General features: G+C 38.1%; 2 protein-coding genes across 2 annotated transcripts; one reads left to right on the top strand and one right to left on the bottom strand.

The window, feature by feature from the left end:
* Positions 1 to 348: 348 nt before the first annotated feature.
* On the bottom strand, positions 349 to 10,251 carry spra (sepiapterin reductase a). The gene is made up of 3 exons (XM_042715769.1): positions 9,850 to 10,251; positions 3,330 to 3,620; positions 349 to 1,614 (listed from the first exon to the last, which is right to left on the bottom strand). Exons 1-3 carry the CDS (start codon positions 10,151 to 10,153, stop codon positions 1,424 to 1,426), a joined length of 786 nt encoding a protein of 261 aa, XP_042571703.1. The 5' UTR covers positions 10,154 to 10,251; the 3' UTR covers positions 349 to 1,423.
* Positions 10,252 to 10,913: 662 nt separating this feature from the next.
* On the top strand, positions 10,914 to 13,743 carry exosc2 (exosome component 2). Its single transcript, XM_042715757.1, has 9 exons — positions 10,914 to 11,075; positions 11,392 to 11,493; positions 11,573 to 11,618; positions 11,694 to 11,783; positions 12,055 to 12,120; positions 12,959 to 13,027; positions 13,106 to 13,282; positions 13,363 to 13,491; positions 13,592 to 13,743. Exons 1-9 carry the CDS (start codon positions 10,948 to 10,950, stop codon positions 13,670 to 13,672), a joined length of 888 nt encoding a protein of 295 aa, XP_042571691.1. The 5' UTR covers positions 10,914 to 10,947; the 3' UTR covers positions 13,673 to 13,743.
* Positions 13,744 to 16,178: the final 2,435 nt, after the last annotated feature.

Raw genomic sequence — 16,178 nt, 5'->3', positions numbered from 1 at the left:
AAGATGGAAATTGGAAATTATGGAAACCAATAAAGCTGATATCTATAAAATCAACCACTTACGTTCCCAAGAATGATTTCTAAGAAATTAGGTCATTATGAAAGCAGCTCTAGGCGCTCCCTGACACAGAATGCTCCTTATTTGTCAGAGTTTACATGTACAGGGTTTACATCAGGTGTGTAAAATCCAGAGCTTCCAAACTTGATTGATTTTTGGAAAAAGTACCATCTCTCCAAACATCTGCGTATGTTTCATCCAACTGTTTACAGTAGGAGTGCGGAAAGAATATGAGCAGAAGCATCCAGAGACACTGGACACAATCAACACAAACATGACAGAGAGAAACACTGCAGGAACACAGCATTTATTCCAGTGACGACAAACAATACCAGTAAAGGTCAACTGACTGGAATACAGAATCTGCATCTGTATATAAAACCACAGAGAAGAATGACTCACAATGCCATATTATTCATAATTATTATTACATTTTTATTCAATAGATAACACATAAAACATAAGTTTTGATTATAGAAAAAACATTCTTAAAAACTACAAGTTAAAGAAAATAATCTTTATTTATTATTTAAAAAAAAAATGCTGGCAATTCAAGACACAGTGAACATTTCAGAATAAAATACATCACATGGTCTGGACTTCAATAACGTAAGTGACACATTTATACATGGTAGCTGTCATGTATTTATGACAAACGGCAGCAGCTAGAAAGATATCAGTAAACAATCATGAGTTTGAACACATAATGAAGAATCATTTGGCAAACGATCACAAACAGAGAGCTTTCTTTTGGTCCAGAAGCAGATCTGACTGGCAGTAATTTGAAAGTAAAATCCTCATGAAACACCTCAAATAAATCAACACACTATACTCTCAGGCTCATCACTCCAATGAACACAACATTATCAAAATATCACATTTTTGATACATAGCGATACTGAAAATTTGACAGCATTATGGAAAAAAAAAACCTTTGCTTTCTCTTTCATTAATCCCTCCGTCTAGCACTTGTACTAATCCGAACAATGTATGAAACTTTGTATTATGAGTACTTCCTGTGTTTATTTGCCTCTTTTAGATGAATCGCTTGCTGTATTCCTCAATTGTAAGTCTCTTTGGATAAAAGCGTCTGCTAAATGAATAAATGTAAATATTTGAAGCAGTTTCAATACACCAATATCAGTGAAGCTTAAATATATTTTTTTCAAAGTACAATATTGAAGTTCGACAACACTAGAACATATCAGACAGAAATTAGAGATCATTAATGGCTCATAAATGAGATTCATTGGTTCATTAAAGAAAATAAGGTACATTACATAACGTCTGCCCTCAAATCAATCAATTAATTATTAATCAAATGGGATGAACTCTAGAGAATGAGTGGTTGTTTAAGGCACAATCTCTATAAATCATAGAAGTCCAGATGTGCTCCCGAGGGGTATTTGTCCTCCAGCAGGACCTTGATGAGTTTGTTGATGGACTGATCACAGGTGAGCAGCTGACCCTGAGCGTGCATGACGCTGAACGAGTTCCTCAGAGCGTCGTCTGCAGAGCTGCTCCTCGCCTGCAGCTGCATGTCTGTGTCCAGAGGCCCTGCGGGACGCCACAATCCCACCATTAACACATCACAGGATGAGCACATATACTTGCAAGAGTAAGATACAGGTGCTATAAAAGAGCCGAAGTATTAGAAATCATTGTAGGCCTGCCAATGACATGAGTTTGAATCATAACTGAACAGTGCCACCTCTGCGTAACAAACCCATGATGCATGTAAGAATTTAATCAAACAGTTCACGAGTTTAAACAAATCAAAACCAAAGCCTTTTCACAGTCACATTTCACAATCATTTTCTGGCACAGTGCATGCATTTTTGCTCTGGAGAACAAAACGGCCAGAAAATCTTAAAATATGGTTTCCTAATTTAGTGAGTATAATGTTTTTAAAGATTTATGAGTAGGGATGCATGATATTGGATTTTTGCCGATATCCAATATCTGCCAACTCATTTTGGCCGATACTGATACCGATATATATATATTTTTTTGTTTGGAAATAACACCAAGTCTCTCCTGTGCAAAAAACACGCTGTGTTAACCCTAACATTTTATTTTAAGATTTAAAATTTGTAGATGGTCTAAAGCAAAATAGTTGTAAAAATTCTCAAAATATTTTAGAGCATATGATTTGCTTAAAAAATAAAACATATTACACATTAATGAATAAATCAATATATATAAAATTATTTAATTTACAAGTGTCATGTTTGTGATTTTTTTCATGTAAGCTATAGCTTCTGACCTTTAAATCAAAACATACTCATTATTTTATGACATCAATTACTGCTTCTTAATCAGAAACACAGTCTAAATGTCATTTGTGTAGGCTATTTTGCTTTTAATTTAATTAGAAGTAGGACAACAGCGCCACCTACAGATTAAAACCCCTTACAGAACAGGCGCTAGGACCTGGGGGCGGCTGCCGCTGCTGCACGTGCTCACTGTTTATTCTATCATTCTGTACAACTCTCACAGATTAAATGCAGCGATCCAAAAGAGTGAATCTAATCATCATTCAGACAAAACTTTGCTTCAAGAATGATCCACAGTGCAGACTTGATCTAATCACTAGCACACCCTGAGCACATGTGAGTTAATGTATTCCTCTTATCGCAGGACATATCGGCATAATTTTTCATATCGGTACATGCCGATATTTACATTTAAAGCCATTATCAGTCGATTCCGATATCAGTCCGATAAATATTGTGCACCCCTAATTTAGAGTCAAATAAAAATATTGTAAGATATTGGTAAATTGCTTAAACTATCTTTGTTTTATAAATACATGAAAAATGTAAATACATTGTGTATTTTTATGTTTATGGTGAAATGATTAACATGCACAACAAAAGCTTGTGTCACAGTGTTCTGACATCAGTGAATCATACAGTCTCTTCATATCTGTACAAATGTATGATAGCCAATTTCTGCCACAGAATAAAAACAAAAACTTTTTTCTTACAATTCTTACAGTTTATATAAACAGAATAGTTTCTGCTAGTTTATCTGCAAGTTTATCTCACAATTCTGACTTAATTCTTCAAAATTGGAAGATTACATCTCACAATTCAGATTTTATACAGAATTTTTACAGAGTTCATATCTTGCATTTCATTTTTCCCCCTCAGAAATATACACAAAAAAGTCTGTGAGAAATAAACTCAATTACCTTTTTATTTTTTTTAAAACAAGCTTCTGTACAGTCAGTGTCAGTGACTTATCCCTGTCTGGTCAACATCTCATACCTGGTGCGTAGTTCAGGACTCTGAGATCCGGTTCTTCCTCTGCCAGCACGCGGAACATCATGTCCCGGGCCGCTTTCCCGCTGCAGTACAGAACCCAGGACGGGAAGGGCTGGAGCGCACACAGCGAGCTGATGTTGACGATGACGCGCGTCAGGCCAGTGCGCTGTGGGACCGCGCGCAGAACTCCCGCGGTCAGACAGAGCGCAGAGCTCACGTTCAGTGACAGGTACGAGTTCACCTCATCCACATCCGTGAAATCATGACAGTACCGCGACACATCCCCGAGAGAAGCTGCGTTCACAGGACACAAGAAACACTCACCTCATATCACAGCATGATGAAGTAACAGTTCAACCAAAAATGAACACTAGCTGTTAATTTACTCACCCTAAGATCATCCAAGATGTAGATGACTTTTGTTCTTCAGTAGAACAGTAAAAAAAATAAAAAATTTAGCTAAAGTTGTGGTCTTTGGTGATTCATAAAATGAAAGTCAATGGCTACTGGCACTTTAAGCATATCAGGCATCACAAAATTAATACCCGTGGCTTCTGATGATATACAGTGGGGAAAATATTTATTTGATCTCCTGCTGATTTTGTAAGTTTGCCCACTTACAAAGAAATGAAGGGTGTCATTTTTATGGTAGGTTTATTTTAACAGATAGAGACAGAATATCAACCAAAAGAATCCAGAATAAAAAACACATTATATAGAGGTTAGAAATTGATTCAAATTTCCCTCAGCCAGAACACTGAAGATGGGTCATGGATGGGTCTTCCAGCATGACCATGACCCGAAACATACCACCAAGGCAACTAAGGAGTGGCTCAAGCCAGTCTCCAGACCTCAATCCAATAGAAAATCTGTGGAGGGAGCTGAAACTTCGAGCTGCCAAACGACAGCCAAGAACCCATAAGGATTTAGAGAGGATCTGTAAAGAGGAATCCTTCTTGAGATGTGTGCAAACCTGGTGACCAACTACAAAAAACTTCTTACCTCTGTGCTTGCCAGCAAGGGTTTCTGCACCAAGTCATGTTTTGCTTGGGGATCAAATACTTATTTCACTCACTGAAATGCAAATCAATTTCTAAACTTTATATAATGTTTTTTTTTCTAGATTTTTTGGTTGGTATTCTGTCTCAATATGTTAAAATAAACCTACCATAAAAATGACAGACCCTTCATTTCTTTGTAAGTAGGCAAACTTACAAAACCAACAGGGCATCAAATAAATACTTTCCCCACTGTCCAATCCCTGCCGGTCCCGAGACTCGAACCAGCGACCTTTGGGTAACACATCTGACTCTCTAACCATTAGGCCACAACTAATGGTAATTATTCACAGACCAATCATTTCATATGAAGCTCCCACTCCATATTAGATCTGCCTCCACTTTGTCTGAGTTCAAATCATGTCTCAAAACTTATCTATTCTCTGTTGCTTTTAGCTTATAAGAGTGTTCTATCATAAATTGTTTTGCTACTATTTGTGTACTTTATAAGTGTTTTGTTTTAAACTGTTTTGCTGACTTTAGAGTACTTAATCTTTTATTTTTTTCTAACTTGTACAGCACTTTGGTCGGCCTGTGGCTCTTTTTATTTGTGCTTTATAAAGAAACTGAACTTGAACTTGATATGAAGATAAAATAGAAGCAAAACTCGAGAGCTTGTTGATTTGAAAGTGAAAACTTGTCATATTAATATTTGTTTTTAAGCTGAAATTGACACTCTGAGCTCTGATGTGAAAAGCTGAATCATACAATTTGCACACAGACAACTATCAAAATACCAGTGTTTTAAATTTGAAGTTGCAGATTAATAGTTACAAATGTGTAAAATGACATTCACATAAACAAAATGACAGACATAAATGTGTACGACATATTTACTTTTGCACTTTACTTCAGTTTCGCTGTACAAGTCTCTCGGATCTGGCAGCACAACTTCAAATCTCAGTGCTTTGACTTTTGCTACTCCTTTCACGATATTCCTGTAGCAAAACTCACTTGTGCACTTGTACATGCAGATGTGAGGAGAAAGATCTGGGGGAGGGGCTGGGGTGCGAATGAAGCCATTTTATTGGTCGATGCCTGACCAGTGAACAATGCCGTGTGGAAAGAAACATTTTTATGCACAAGCCAAATTAGCTCTTAAAGGATTTTTTTTTTCACCAATATATTTATTGAACATTTTCCAATTTAAAACAAACCACAAAAAAAGGGTGAGTCAGCAAAATAAGAATAAGCAGACTTATCCTAAGCCACTAAAAAGGAAAGGAAAAATTAGATACTCAAATTAAGTAAATAACCTCACTAAATACATAGTTGTAGTACAATACAAGATCAAAATCGTATACACTCACTTGGGGTACAGGATAGTTGACAAATCAGTCCCTAGATTACTGATATAAGGCTTCCAGACATCATAAAGCTAACCTGACTGACCATTAACTAAACATGTTAAATATTCCAGTTGGATTAGTTCCATTAAAATCTTGTGCCATCCCGATATAGTCAGAGTCTTATCACTTATCCACCTCATTAACATGTTTTTCCTGGCTGTAAATGTGAAAAGATTGTAATCAAAGTCTCTTTACTTTTGATAAAATCAAAGCTTTAAACCAACACCTTGTCACAGATATTACTCATTTCAGATACAATCTTGGCCCAGTATATTTGTAACTGATTACATGACCAAAGACAGTGAGTGAGAGCGCCAACTTGTGTTGTGCATTTAAGGCAAAGAGGTGAAAGGGTACTGTTTAATGCATGTCTACAGTTTGGTAAAATATGCATTCTGTGTACAATTTTAAATTGCAACGCCTTGTAATGGTTACATACCGAAATGGATTTGGCATATTTCCAAATATTACCCAATTCTTCCTCACTTATAGAGATAGAAATTTCCCTCTCCTAAGCAAGTCTAGTATTCAAAACTACTTGTCCCTCAAATGTAACACTAAGAACCTTATATAACAAACCCACTGACCTCTTTCCAGGTGTTTGAAAAAGTAGTTTTTCTATAGGAGACAGACTTCTATTAGTGCATAATGAGGTTTCTTTCAAAATATAGTTTCTAATCTGTAAAAAAAGGAAATAATTCCTGTTTTAATAATTGATATTTCTGTCTCAGATCCTAAACGGACATTAGGCCTTCTTCATCAAACACATCCATAAGCCGATTAATACCTTGATTCACCCAAAATTATTTTTAAACCTCCTATCAAATCTGCCTGGAGGGAAGTCTGGGTTATTCTATATATAACTGGCGTAAGAGCAGAGGTTAATATAGCTCTTCCCTCGAAACAGCCCTCCATGCCTTATGTGCATTTTATTGCTTTTACAGGATTTTAAACTACTACATTAATCTTGGCATTCAAGTATTATCTGGTAGACAAACAATGCAACATCTTTTATATGTTTATGCAATATATTGCAGAGTAACACGGCTGTCTTCTGTAGATAGTGCTAGAGTTAGAGGGTCAAATAAAGATGGAAGAAATGTGTTTTTAGTCGATTCTTGAAGATGTGTCAAACTGATGTTTATCCAGGTCCACAGTGCATCACCAGACAACAGTTGATTTTTCACATTCTTGCATGGTCTTTTACTTTTACAAGTCTACCTTTGTAATTTATTTACACAAGAAACTGAGGACAACACAGAAATTTTGGCCCTGTCCCAACTGGAACACTTCTTGTGCACTTGCAGTCTTACAATGGCCGCCGCGTGCACGTGTCCGTTAAGTCCATGAGACCGTAGGGTGTCCCATTTGTCATTTTAGCATTCAGAAGGCCTTTCCGGCCATCACAACCTTGACAGCACGTCACTGCACGTCACTCCCAGATAATCAAAAATGGGCAAAGAGGCGGGAGCTGGTTGCTGAAGCCACGCCCACCAAGTGCGACGGCAGTGTCAGCAGCGGCAATCCACCTGTCACTCAAGTGGCCACGCCCTTAATTATGCAGAACTTTAAGGTTTAATATAATTTAAACAGATGAGTTTGAAAAAAAATTCACCCCCTCACAGCGGTCATGAAGGGCAAAATTAGCTATACTGACCAAACCACTTTTTGTACTAGGCTGTAAACATATATTTCTGCTGTAAATTTGGGCATTTTGACATGGGGAGTCTATAGCCCCTTTCACACTGCACGTTCGACCCGGAAAATTGCCGGAACATTGCCGGGTCGCCTTCTGTGTGAACGCAAACACGTCCCGGGGTTGATCCCCGGTCGGGGACCTAGTAACATTGCCGGGTTCAGTCCCAGAACGAGCGCTGTGTGAACAAAAGCCAGAACCAATGCCGTAAAGCAGGGATAGGCAACTCCGGTCCTGGAGGGCCACTATCCTGCAGAGTTTAGCTTCAGCCCTCATAAAAACTCACCTGCCTGTATCTATCTAGTAATCCCGAAAACACTGATTGCCTTGTTCAGGTGTGTTTAATTAGGGTTGGAGCTAAACTCTGCAGGACAGTGGCCCTCCAGGACCGGAGTTGCCTATCCCTGCCATAAAGGGTGTGTCGTAGTGATGACGCACGTTATCACGCGACTCTTTAAGCGGGTGTTTTGAAGGCAGATCAGTGTTCGCGATGAAACAATTATGTGCAAACTGTAACGAAGCAGAGATCAGTTAGTTCCTCACTAATCCATGCTGAAGCGGAGATCGTTCGCCAGTTTAAGTTAAAGTTAACGTGCCTAGCGTTTTCGAGTCGTACATTACACATCACACCCTGATATCACGTGTCTTCATGGGACCTTTACGGGTTGTGTGTGAACGCACGCACATATTCCGGGTAATCACTGGCAGCGTGAAAGAGGCAAAATCTAGTGACCCGAGAACAATTGCCAGGACACATTGCTGGTGTGTTTTCTGGAATCGCAGTGTGAAAGGGGCTTAGGGGACTGACTCCCTTTTGAAGCCAGCCTCTAGCGGCCAGTCGATGAATTGCAGTTTTAGTCACATCCATGTATGTTTCACGGGAGAGAGCGGAAGGTTGCCGCTTGGTTTGGCTACAGGAATATCACAAAAGAAGCAAAAGTCAAAGCACTGAGATTTGAGGTTGTGCTGCCAGATCTGAGAGACTTGTGATTGTTCTGCAATACTGCAGTAAAGTGCAAAAGTAAATATGTTGTACACATTTGTGTCTGTCATTTTGTTTATGTGAATGTCATTTTTACACATTTGTAACTATTAATCTGCAACTTCAAATTCAAAACACGGGTAGAGCTACGAGTATAAATTAAAACTTACAAACACGAATATTAAAGTTCTCACATTCAAACCAACAAGCTCTCGAGTTCTGCTACTGTTTTACCTTCATAATTTCGGTTCATAAGACCTAAACATAGGGCTGTGCAAAAAAATCGAATACGATTTTCATGCGCATCTCTTCAGTAAAGACGCTCCTGTAATTAGTAGTATATCTCCAGCACGTGCGTTCAGATCAGGGTTGCCAGGTTTTCACAACAAATCCTGCCCAGTTTTTCTCAAAACTAGTCCAAAACTAGCCCAGTCACGTTTCCAGGAGGTTCCCCGATAAAAATTGCATCCCGGGGTTAAAATATACATTTTTTTGGCAGGGTTGCCTAGGTAATATTCACATTTTAGGCGCTAAATATCACGTTATTGGTATTGGGGTCGCTTCAACCCGTGAACGTGAAAAACAACCACAGACTTGGCAACCCTGGTTGGCATTTACTACACAGAGCCGTAATTCACTGACAATCTACACAAAATCAATTTTAAAATCGCAGGCGATTCTTTGTCGATTTTGAAAGCGATTTTGTGTAGCTTGTCGGTGGACTACGGCTCTGTGTAGTAAATGCCGCTCCACCTGAACCAGTGTTGCCAAGTCTGCGATTGTTTTTCATGTCCGCGGGTTGATGCGACCCCAATACCAATAACGTGATATTTAGCCCCTAAAATGAGAATTTTACCAAGGCAACCCTGCCAAAAAACGTATATTTTAACTCCGGGATGCAATTTTTATCGGGGAACCTCCTGGAAACGCGATTGGGCTAGTTTTGGACTAGTTTTGAGAAACAACTGGGCAGGATTTGTTGTGAAAACCTGGCAACCCTGATCTTAACGCACATGCTGGAGATATACCACTAATTACAGGAGCATCTTTACTGATGAGATGCGCATGACAATCGTATTCGATTTTTTGCACAGCCCTACCTAAACATATCGTCTGGAGCTAAGGGTATTAATTTTGTGTTGCCTGATATGCTTTTTTGACTCTCAAAGTGACGGTAGCCATTGACTTGCCTTTTATGAATCACCAAGGCAAACGAATTCAGCTAAATCTACTTTACTTTTTACCTGAAGCCAAAAAAAAAAAAAAAAACCTAGATCTTGGTTGGCCTGGGGGTGAGTGCAGTAAATTTTCATTTTTGAGTGAACTATTCCTTTATCATGTTTTCTGCGCGTGTACATTGGATGCAAATACATGTGTAGTTCAGGGAAGTGCAAAACTAATCTAGAAAATTAAGTTTGTGAGAATATTAAACTCGCACCTGCATTATTGAAGAGCAGCAGATGATCGATGTCCGGATCGATGTCTCTGATCTCGCCAATTACTCTCTCTACACCCGTTTGACACCCTAAATCAGCTGCAACACAGCGGACCGTCAGCCCGGACTCACCGCGGGACAGATCAGCTTTCAGCTCCCGCAGTTTGTCATCCGATCGGGCCGCGAGGATCAGAGCCGAACCCGCTGCCAGACGAGGCGCGATGGACAGAGCCAGAGCCCGGCCGAAACCCTTCGACGCTCCGGTGATGATGACCAGCGCTTTACCGAAACCCGAAACAGCGCTCATCTCTCCGGGACACGCGCTGTTCTAATTTTCTGCTGATTAACGCGAGGCGATCGATTCGTGACGCCCCCGGAAGACAGGCGACAACAAGACACGCCCACTTCAGATTAAAACACACCAACTTTTTACGTTATTATTCTACAGTTTATTTGTTTGTTTATATTAAAAGAAAGAGACAGTTCTAAGTGCATTAATGTGCAAAGTAGGCTGTCTCAAAGTCGAAAGAAACATTTATTATTATTATTATTATTATTATACTTTTTTTTAGCTGAAAGAATGTATTTGTTGTATGCACTGTATATTGTTTGCGTAAATGTACACCATCAAACCAAATTCACCTTATAAATCAACCTTAATCAGTTTTATAATAAAATCAATGATTCCCTCTAGCGGACACTCATCTTATAACAAAATAAAAGCTCACAGGTTTTCACACCACAAATAAAAATAAATAAATAAATAAACAAACAAAAAAAGCAGAATAATAATATTAATAATTAAGTTGTTTGTTGTTATTTAACTAATTAATAATACAGTATCAAATGCCGATGAATTAATGATTTTAAACAAGTCATGTCACCTTGACCAGTATTTGTATAAGGGACATTTATACAATACTGATTGTGTCAAAGCAGCTTTACAGTGTCAAGCAGGAAAATAATTTGTCAATAATGCAAGAAGACAATAACAAAGTCCATATAAAGTCAGTTCATCGATGATTCAAACAAATACAGTTGAGCTTTTATTATGAAATCGGGTCGCGCGCTCTGCCATTTTGCACGCGCCCGGTGTAAAGCATGGCGGTGGAGATGAGGCTCCCAGCGGTTCACAAACCCATTTCACTGGCAGCATCACAGTCTAACCGGGACGACAAACATCTGGTGGTTCCTGGCGATGTCATCACATCTGACACGGGCTTCATGAGGTAAAAGCCTGTCCTTAAATGAGCGAAAACACTCTGTGCTGAGGAGAGTTACCATCAGACTCACGCGCACACGTCTGTAAAGCTGATAAGCTTATTGTAAAAAGCCTGAGTTAAGACATTAATAATAGTTAATGTCAGTTTTTCTTACTGTAAAATAATTGACTATTCATGTAGAGTGAGATCGTTTGTGTTAGAAACATCAATCATGTGTCGAGGATCTTATTGGAGATTTCTGTTCACTAATGAGTGTAAGTAATGTAGTATATAAGTGTGTGTGTGTGTGTGTGTGTGTGAAACTCCTCCTCCTCCTCCTCAGGGGTCATGGCACATACATGGATGAAGACAGACTCACGGCTTCAGTGGCTGGAGAGGTGGAGCGGGTCAACAAACTCATCTGTGTGAGACCGCTGAAGACCAGGTGCACACTTAAACACTGCATTTACACTGCACTGCACTCACACACTCACACTCACCGCGTCTCGATCTCACTCCCGCAGGTACAACGGCGAGGTGGGCGACGTGGTCATCGGCAGAATCACAGAGGTTTGTTTTGTTCAGTGAGAGGTCTGTGGTGGCCGGGGCTCTCTGATGATGTGTGTCTCTAATGTGTGTGTCCAGGTGCAGCAGAAGCGATGGAAGGTCGAGACTAATTCACGTCTGGATTCAGTGCTGCTGCTGTCCTCAGTCAATCTGCCCGGAGGAGAGCTGGTGAGGATATTACACAGCCAGAATGTTATTCTGCTCCGCTGCTTACCAAGACCATATATGAAATATTGACTAGAAATGACTTATTATGTGAGGCAGTTTGGTGTCATCAAACACAGTGATACCTTTGACTAGTCACATTTGTTCTAGTATTTTACTAATTTATTTCTTATACTAGTTGCTACAGCAGGTGTCTTAGTTGAAATGCCCATAGAACCACATCTAAGTGTTCGTAGGAGTCAAAGAGAATGAGATGTTGTTGTTTGTGTCTCAGAGAAGGCGATCTGCGCAGGATGAGCTGGCCATGAGAGACTATCTTCAGGAAGGAGATCTCATCAGTGTATCCTCACATCAGTCATGAAATCATCGTTGACTTGCTTATTACGTGTTCCTGCTCTGATAGTCAGTGATTCATTTCCGATCAGTTACTGTTATTGTTAACTAAAAAAAAGAAAATATTACACATCATTTCAGTAATTGAAATAAATCTGACATTCGATGTAAAGATGACAAACTCAAACTTTAAGGAAAATTTTAAACATTGCCTCGGCAACTACCTGAAATAAAATTAGCTTAAGTTAAGTAGTTTAGGAGTTTAAATTAAACTAAAATTACTGAAACAAAATAAAGCTAAATAGAAATGTTATAAACAAAAACAAATAAAAATGACAAGCATATAAAAAAATAAAGCTGAATAGAAATATTTAAAAATAAAAAAAGGACAAAAGCACACTACAAAAGTACTAAAACTTAAATAAATCTAAATAGAAATCATAACAAAATTTGCTAGAACTACATCTTCAGAATAGAAAATTCACAAACATGATAAAAGCACGTAAAACATGGACTAGAATTAAAATGAAAATTGAAAATATAAAAACAAAAGCTAATATTATTATAGTATATAAATAATCCTAAAATAACAATACTGTTTTTCCAAAGCAATACAATACCTTTTTCATATCTTTCATCAAAATGTGATTCTTGTACCATCTCTCAGATTTGTTTGGTTATCATGTGATTCTCATCGTGCATTGAATGTCTTGTCTGATGTTTGGTCATGACTCTTATTATCTTGACTTTAAAGTGTTTAAAGAGTGTATCAGCATCTCGCTTAAATCAGATTTATTAATATTATAATAATTATTTGCAGCTGTGCTCCTTAACCCCTTTCAAAGGCAGAGGTTCAGTCGATCTTTTCAGATGGCGCTCTCTCTCTGCACACACGCAGTTTAAAGTACGGCAAGGTGAGAATGACGCACATCACTGTATTAAAACGGAGTGTTATGAGCTGAGTGTGAATGACGCTGTGTTTGTTCTGTCAGCTGGGTCAGGGTGTGCTGGTGCTCGTGTCACCGTCCATAGTGAAGAGACAGAAGACTCATTTCCACAATCTGCCGTGCGGCGCCTCCATAATACTGGGCAACAACGGCTATGTGTGGCTGTATCCCACACCGGGACACCAGGACGAGGAGGCCGGAGGATATTACACCAGCATGGAGGTCAGACTTCTGCTGCTGCTCACGAAATCACACGAATAATACAGAGACGAGTACCTAAACACATCATTTCTCTCTCTCAGCCCGTGTCTTTGTCTGATCGGGAGGTGATTTCCAGGCTCAGGAACTGTTTGTTGGCTCTTGCGGCTCATAAGGTTTTGCTGTACGACACAAGCGTGCTTTACTGCTACGAAGCATCTCTTACGCACCAGGTATTATTGATTAGGATTTCTCATCACGTGATGTCTCAGTGAGCTCTACATGCATGTCCATGAAGCATGAAGCTTTGCATCTCACTTTGTTTCCTTGTAGATTAAAGATATCCTGAAGCCAGAGATCATGGAGGAGATCATTCTGGAAACAAGGCAGCGCCTAGTTGAGCATGAAGGATAAACCGCTGACCGTCATCTTATGTTTCATATAAACCCTTATAGTTTAATATGTTGGAATAAACGAGTTTGTCAGAAAACAAGTGCCTTTTATTGCTCCTCGTGCGAACAGAAACCCATCATGCACAGCCTCTGAAACCCAACAGTCAGGCCAATGGTGGTACCAATGCTAAGGTCATGGGTTCGATCCCCAGGGAAAACAAAAACTGATAAAATGTAAAAGTGTACCTTGAATGCAACGTAAGTCACTTTGGATAAAAGCCTCTGCCAAATGCATAAACGTATAAGTGTGTTAAATGAAAAGGTCACCCCAAAAATTTTGAATTTACTGAAAATGTACTTAACCTCAGGCAATGACTTTGCTTCTTTATGGCAACTGATTTGCAGAAATGTAGCATTCCGTCATTTCCTCAAAAATGGGTTCTCTGCAGTGAATGGGTGCCGTCAGAATGAGAGTCCAAACGGCTGATAAAACATCTCAATAATCCACAAGTAATCCACACCACTCCAGTCCATCAATTAACATCTTGTGCTGAAATATGAGTTCATAATCACGCTTCCTGGTCTGAATCAGGAGAGAAATATGCACGGATCAAACACCATTTACAAGCCAAAACCGTTCCAAGCAAATGAAAGAAGGGTGCATTTTAATTTGAGATGTGATGGACTTTTTCACTGGAGGAAGCTTTATTTTCAGCAATTTTCATTTTTGGGTGAACTGTTCCTTTAACACAAATTTGATCTATAAACCACTTCTTATTGTTAGAAACTGTAATGGAAGTTTGTGTATGTGCAGTTATACTAGTGATGAATCTGCACGTGTAATTTCTCAATTTCAGACACTTGTTGCTTGTTGAGTTAGTATAGTGTTAATAATTGAGAGAGTCTCAGTGGTTCGGTCTTGTGCTGCAGTATCAGGCCGCTAGAGGGCGCTAATAGTTACCACACATTAAACACAGTAGCGGAGCGCTTCTGCAACGTGTTTATGAAGTAGATAACATCATCATAATCATCAACTTAAAAATAAATACTTTGTTATACTACTTTTAGTCGGTAGCACACAGTTTAAAACGGCAAAACCAAATTCGTTTGCTTAATTGAAGAAAAAAAGTCAGATACTTTGAGTTAAAAATAATGAGAAATCTGATATTGATGAGCTTTGAGTAAATTAATTGATTTTATAATTGTTTTTAAAGATCTACAAATACAGCCTGGGGGAATTGATAAACAAACAAAATATAGTAATAGTAATAAACATAATACATTTGCAGCTTTCTTAATCTTCTATCTAAAAGTTGTTTTAGTTATTGTTGAAGGAACTGAAGCAATTAAATTTTTCAATTGTAAAAATATACAATTAAGTTTGTATAATCCACATATCAAGAAAGATGGAATTCACTACCTGTTTATATTAGAGAGTGTACAACATTCAGTCTTTTCAGAGAGACAACTTAAAGTATGGCTTAAGGAAAATCAAATATGCGATCGCTGACCAGATGTTTATTTCTATGGAGTGTGATGTAATATTATAGGCTATGTATTGTATTGTTTGTAATGAAGAATTGTAATTTTTAACAGCATCCTGCCCAGGGACTGCAGATGCAAGTTACTACATAAATAAATAAAATGTGCCAAGGACAAGTAGAAATATAAAAATAACCAATAAAACTACAACCGGGTATTAAAAAATATCAAGGAACTGAAACTATTTATTTTTTGCCTAACTGAATGTTAGAAAAAAACAATGAAAAACAAACAAACAAACAAAAAAAACAACAACAACAATTGTCATCATTGTCAAATCATAACAACACCAAACCAGGATCTTTCAGTCCAGAGGATGTGCCAAAGCCATTGTTCTTATTGCTTTTAAGTTTAGGAACTGAAGCGATTTTTTTTTTTTTTTTTAAGTTTTGCTCTGTTTTTTTTATATTATTATTATTATTACTATTTTATTATAATTATTATTATTATTATTATTGAAGGGAGAAACAAGTACTGAACAAATCATAGCATAAAATAATATAGTTTAAGTTGTTCTATCATAATATTTGAAACATATTAATGACTTTTTGTTTTTTTAACAATTTCAAAGAAGACATAAAACAATCAAATTCAACAATAAACAACAATGGGGATGAATTTAAACAAGTTTGCTAATGTATATAACATTTTGCCAGCAATATAAATAAATTAATGTATTCAAGACCTTTGTTAGTTTTGTTTTCATAATACACAATAATATCATTTAATAATAATAATAATATTAAATAATAAATAATATATATATATATATATAAAAGACGTTACTAAATTAAAAATAAAACGACTTCAGGGAAGTCGTGGCCTAATGGTTAGAGAGTCGGACTCCCAATCGAAGGGTTGTGAGTTCGAGTCTCGGGCCGGCAGGAAATGTAGGTGGGGCGAGTGCATGTACAGTTCTCTCTCCACCTTCAACACCACGACTGACGTGCCCTTGAGCAAGGCACCGAACCCCCAACTGCTCCCCG

Source organism: Cyprinus carpio, chromosome A3, assembly GCF_018340385.1.
Source record: "Cyprinus carpio isolate SPL01 chromosome A3, ASM1834038v1, whole genome shotgun sequence".
Taxonomy (NCBI): domain Eukaryota; kingdom Metazoa; phylum Chordata; class Actinopteri; order Cypriniformes; family Cyprinidae; genus Cyprinus; species Cyprinus carpio.
This window is presented reverse-complemented; position numbering and strand designations above follow the sequence as displayed.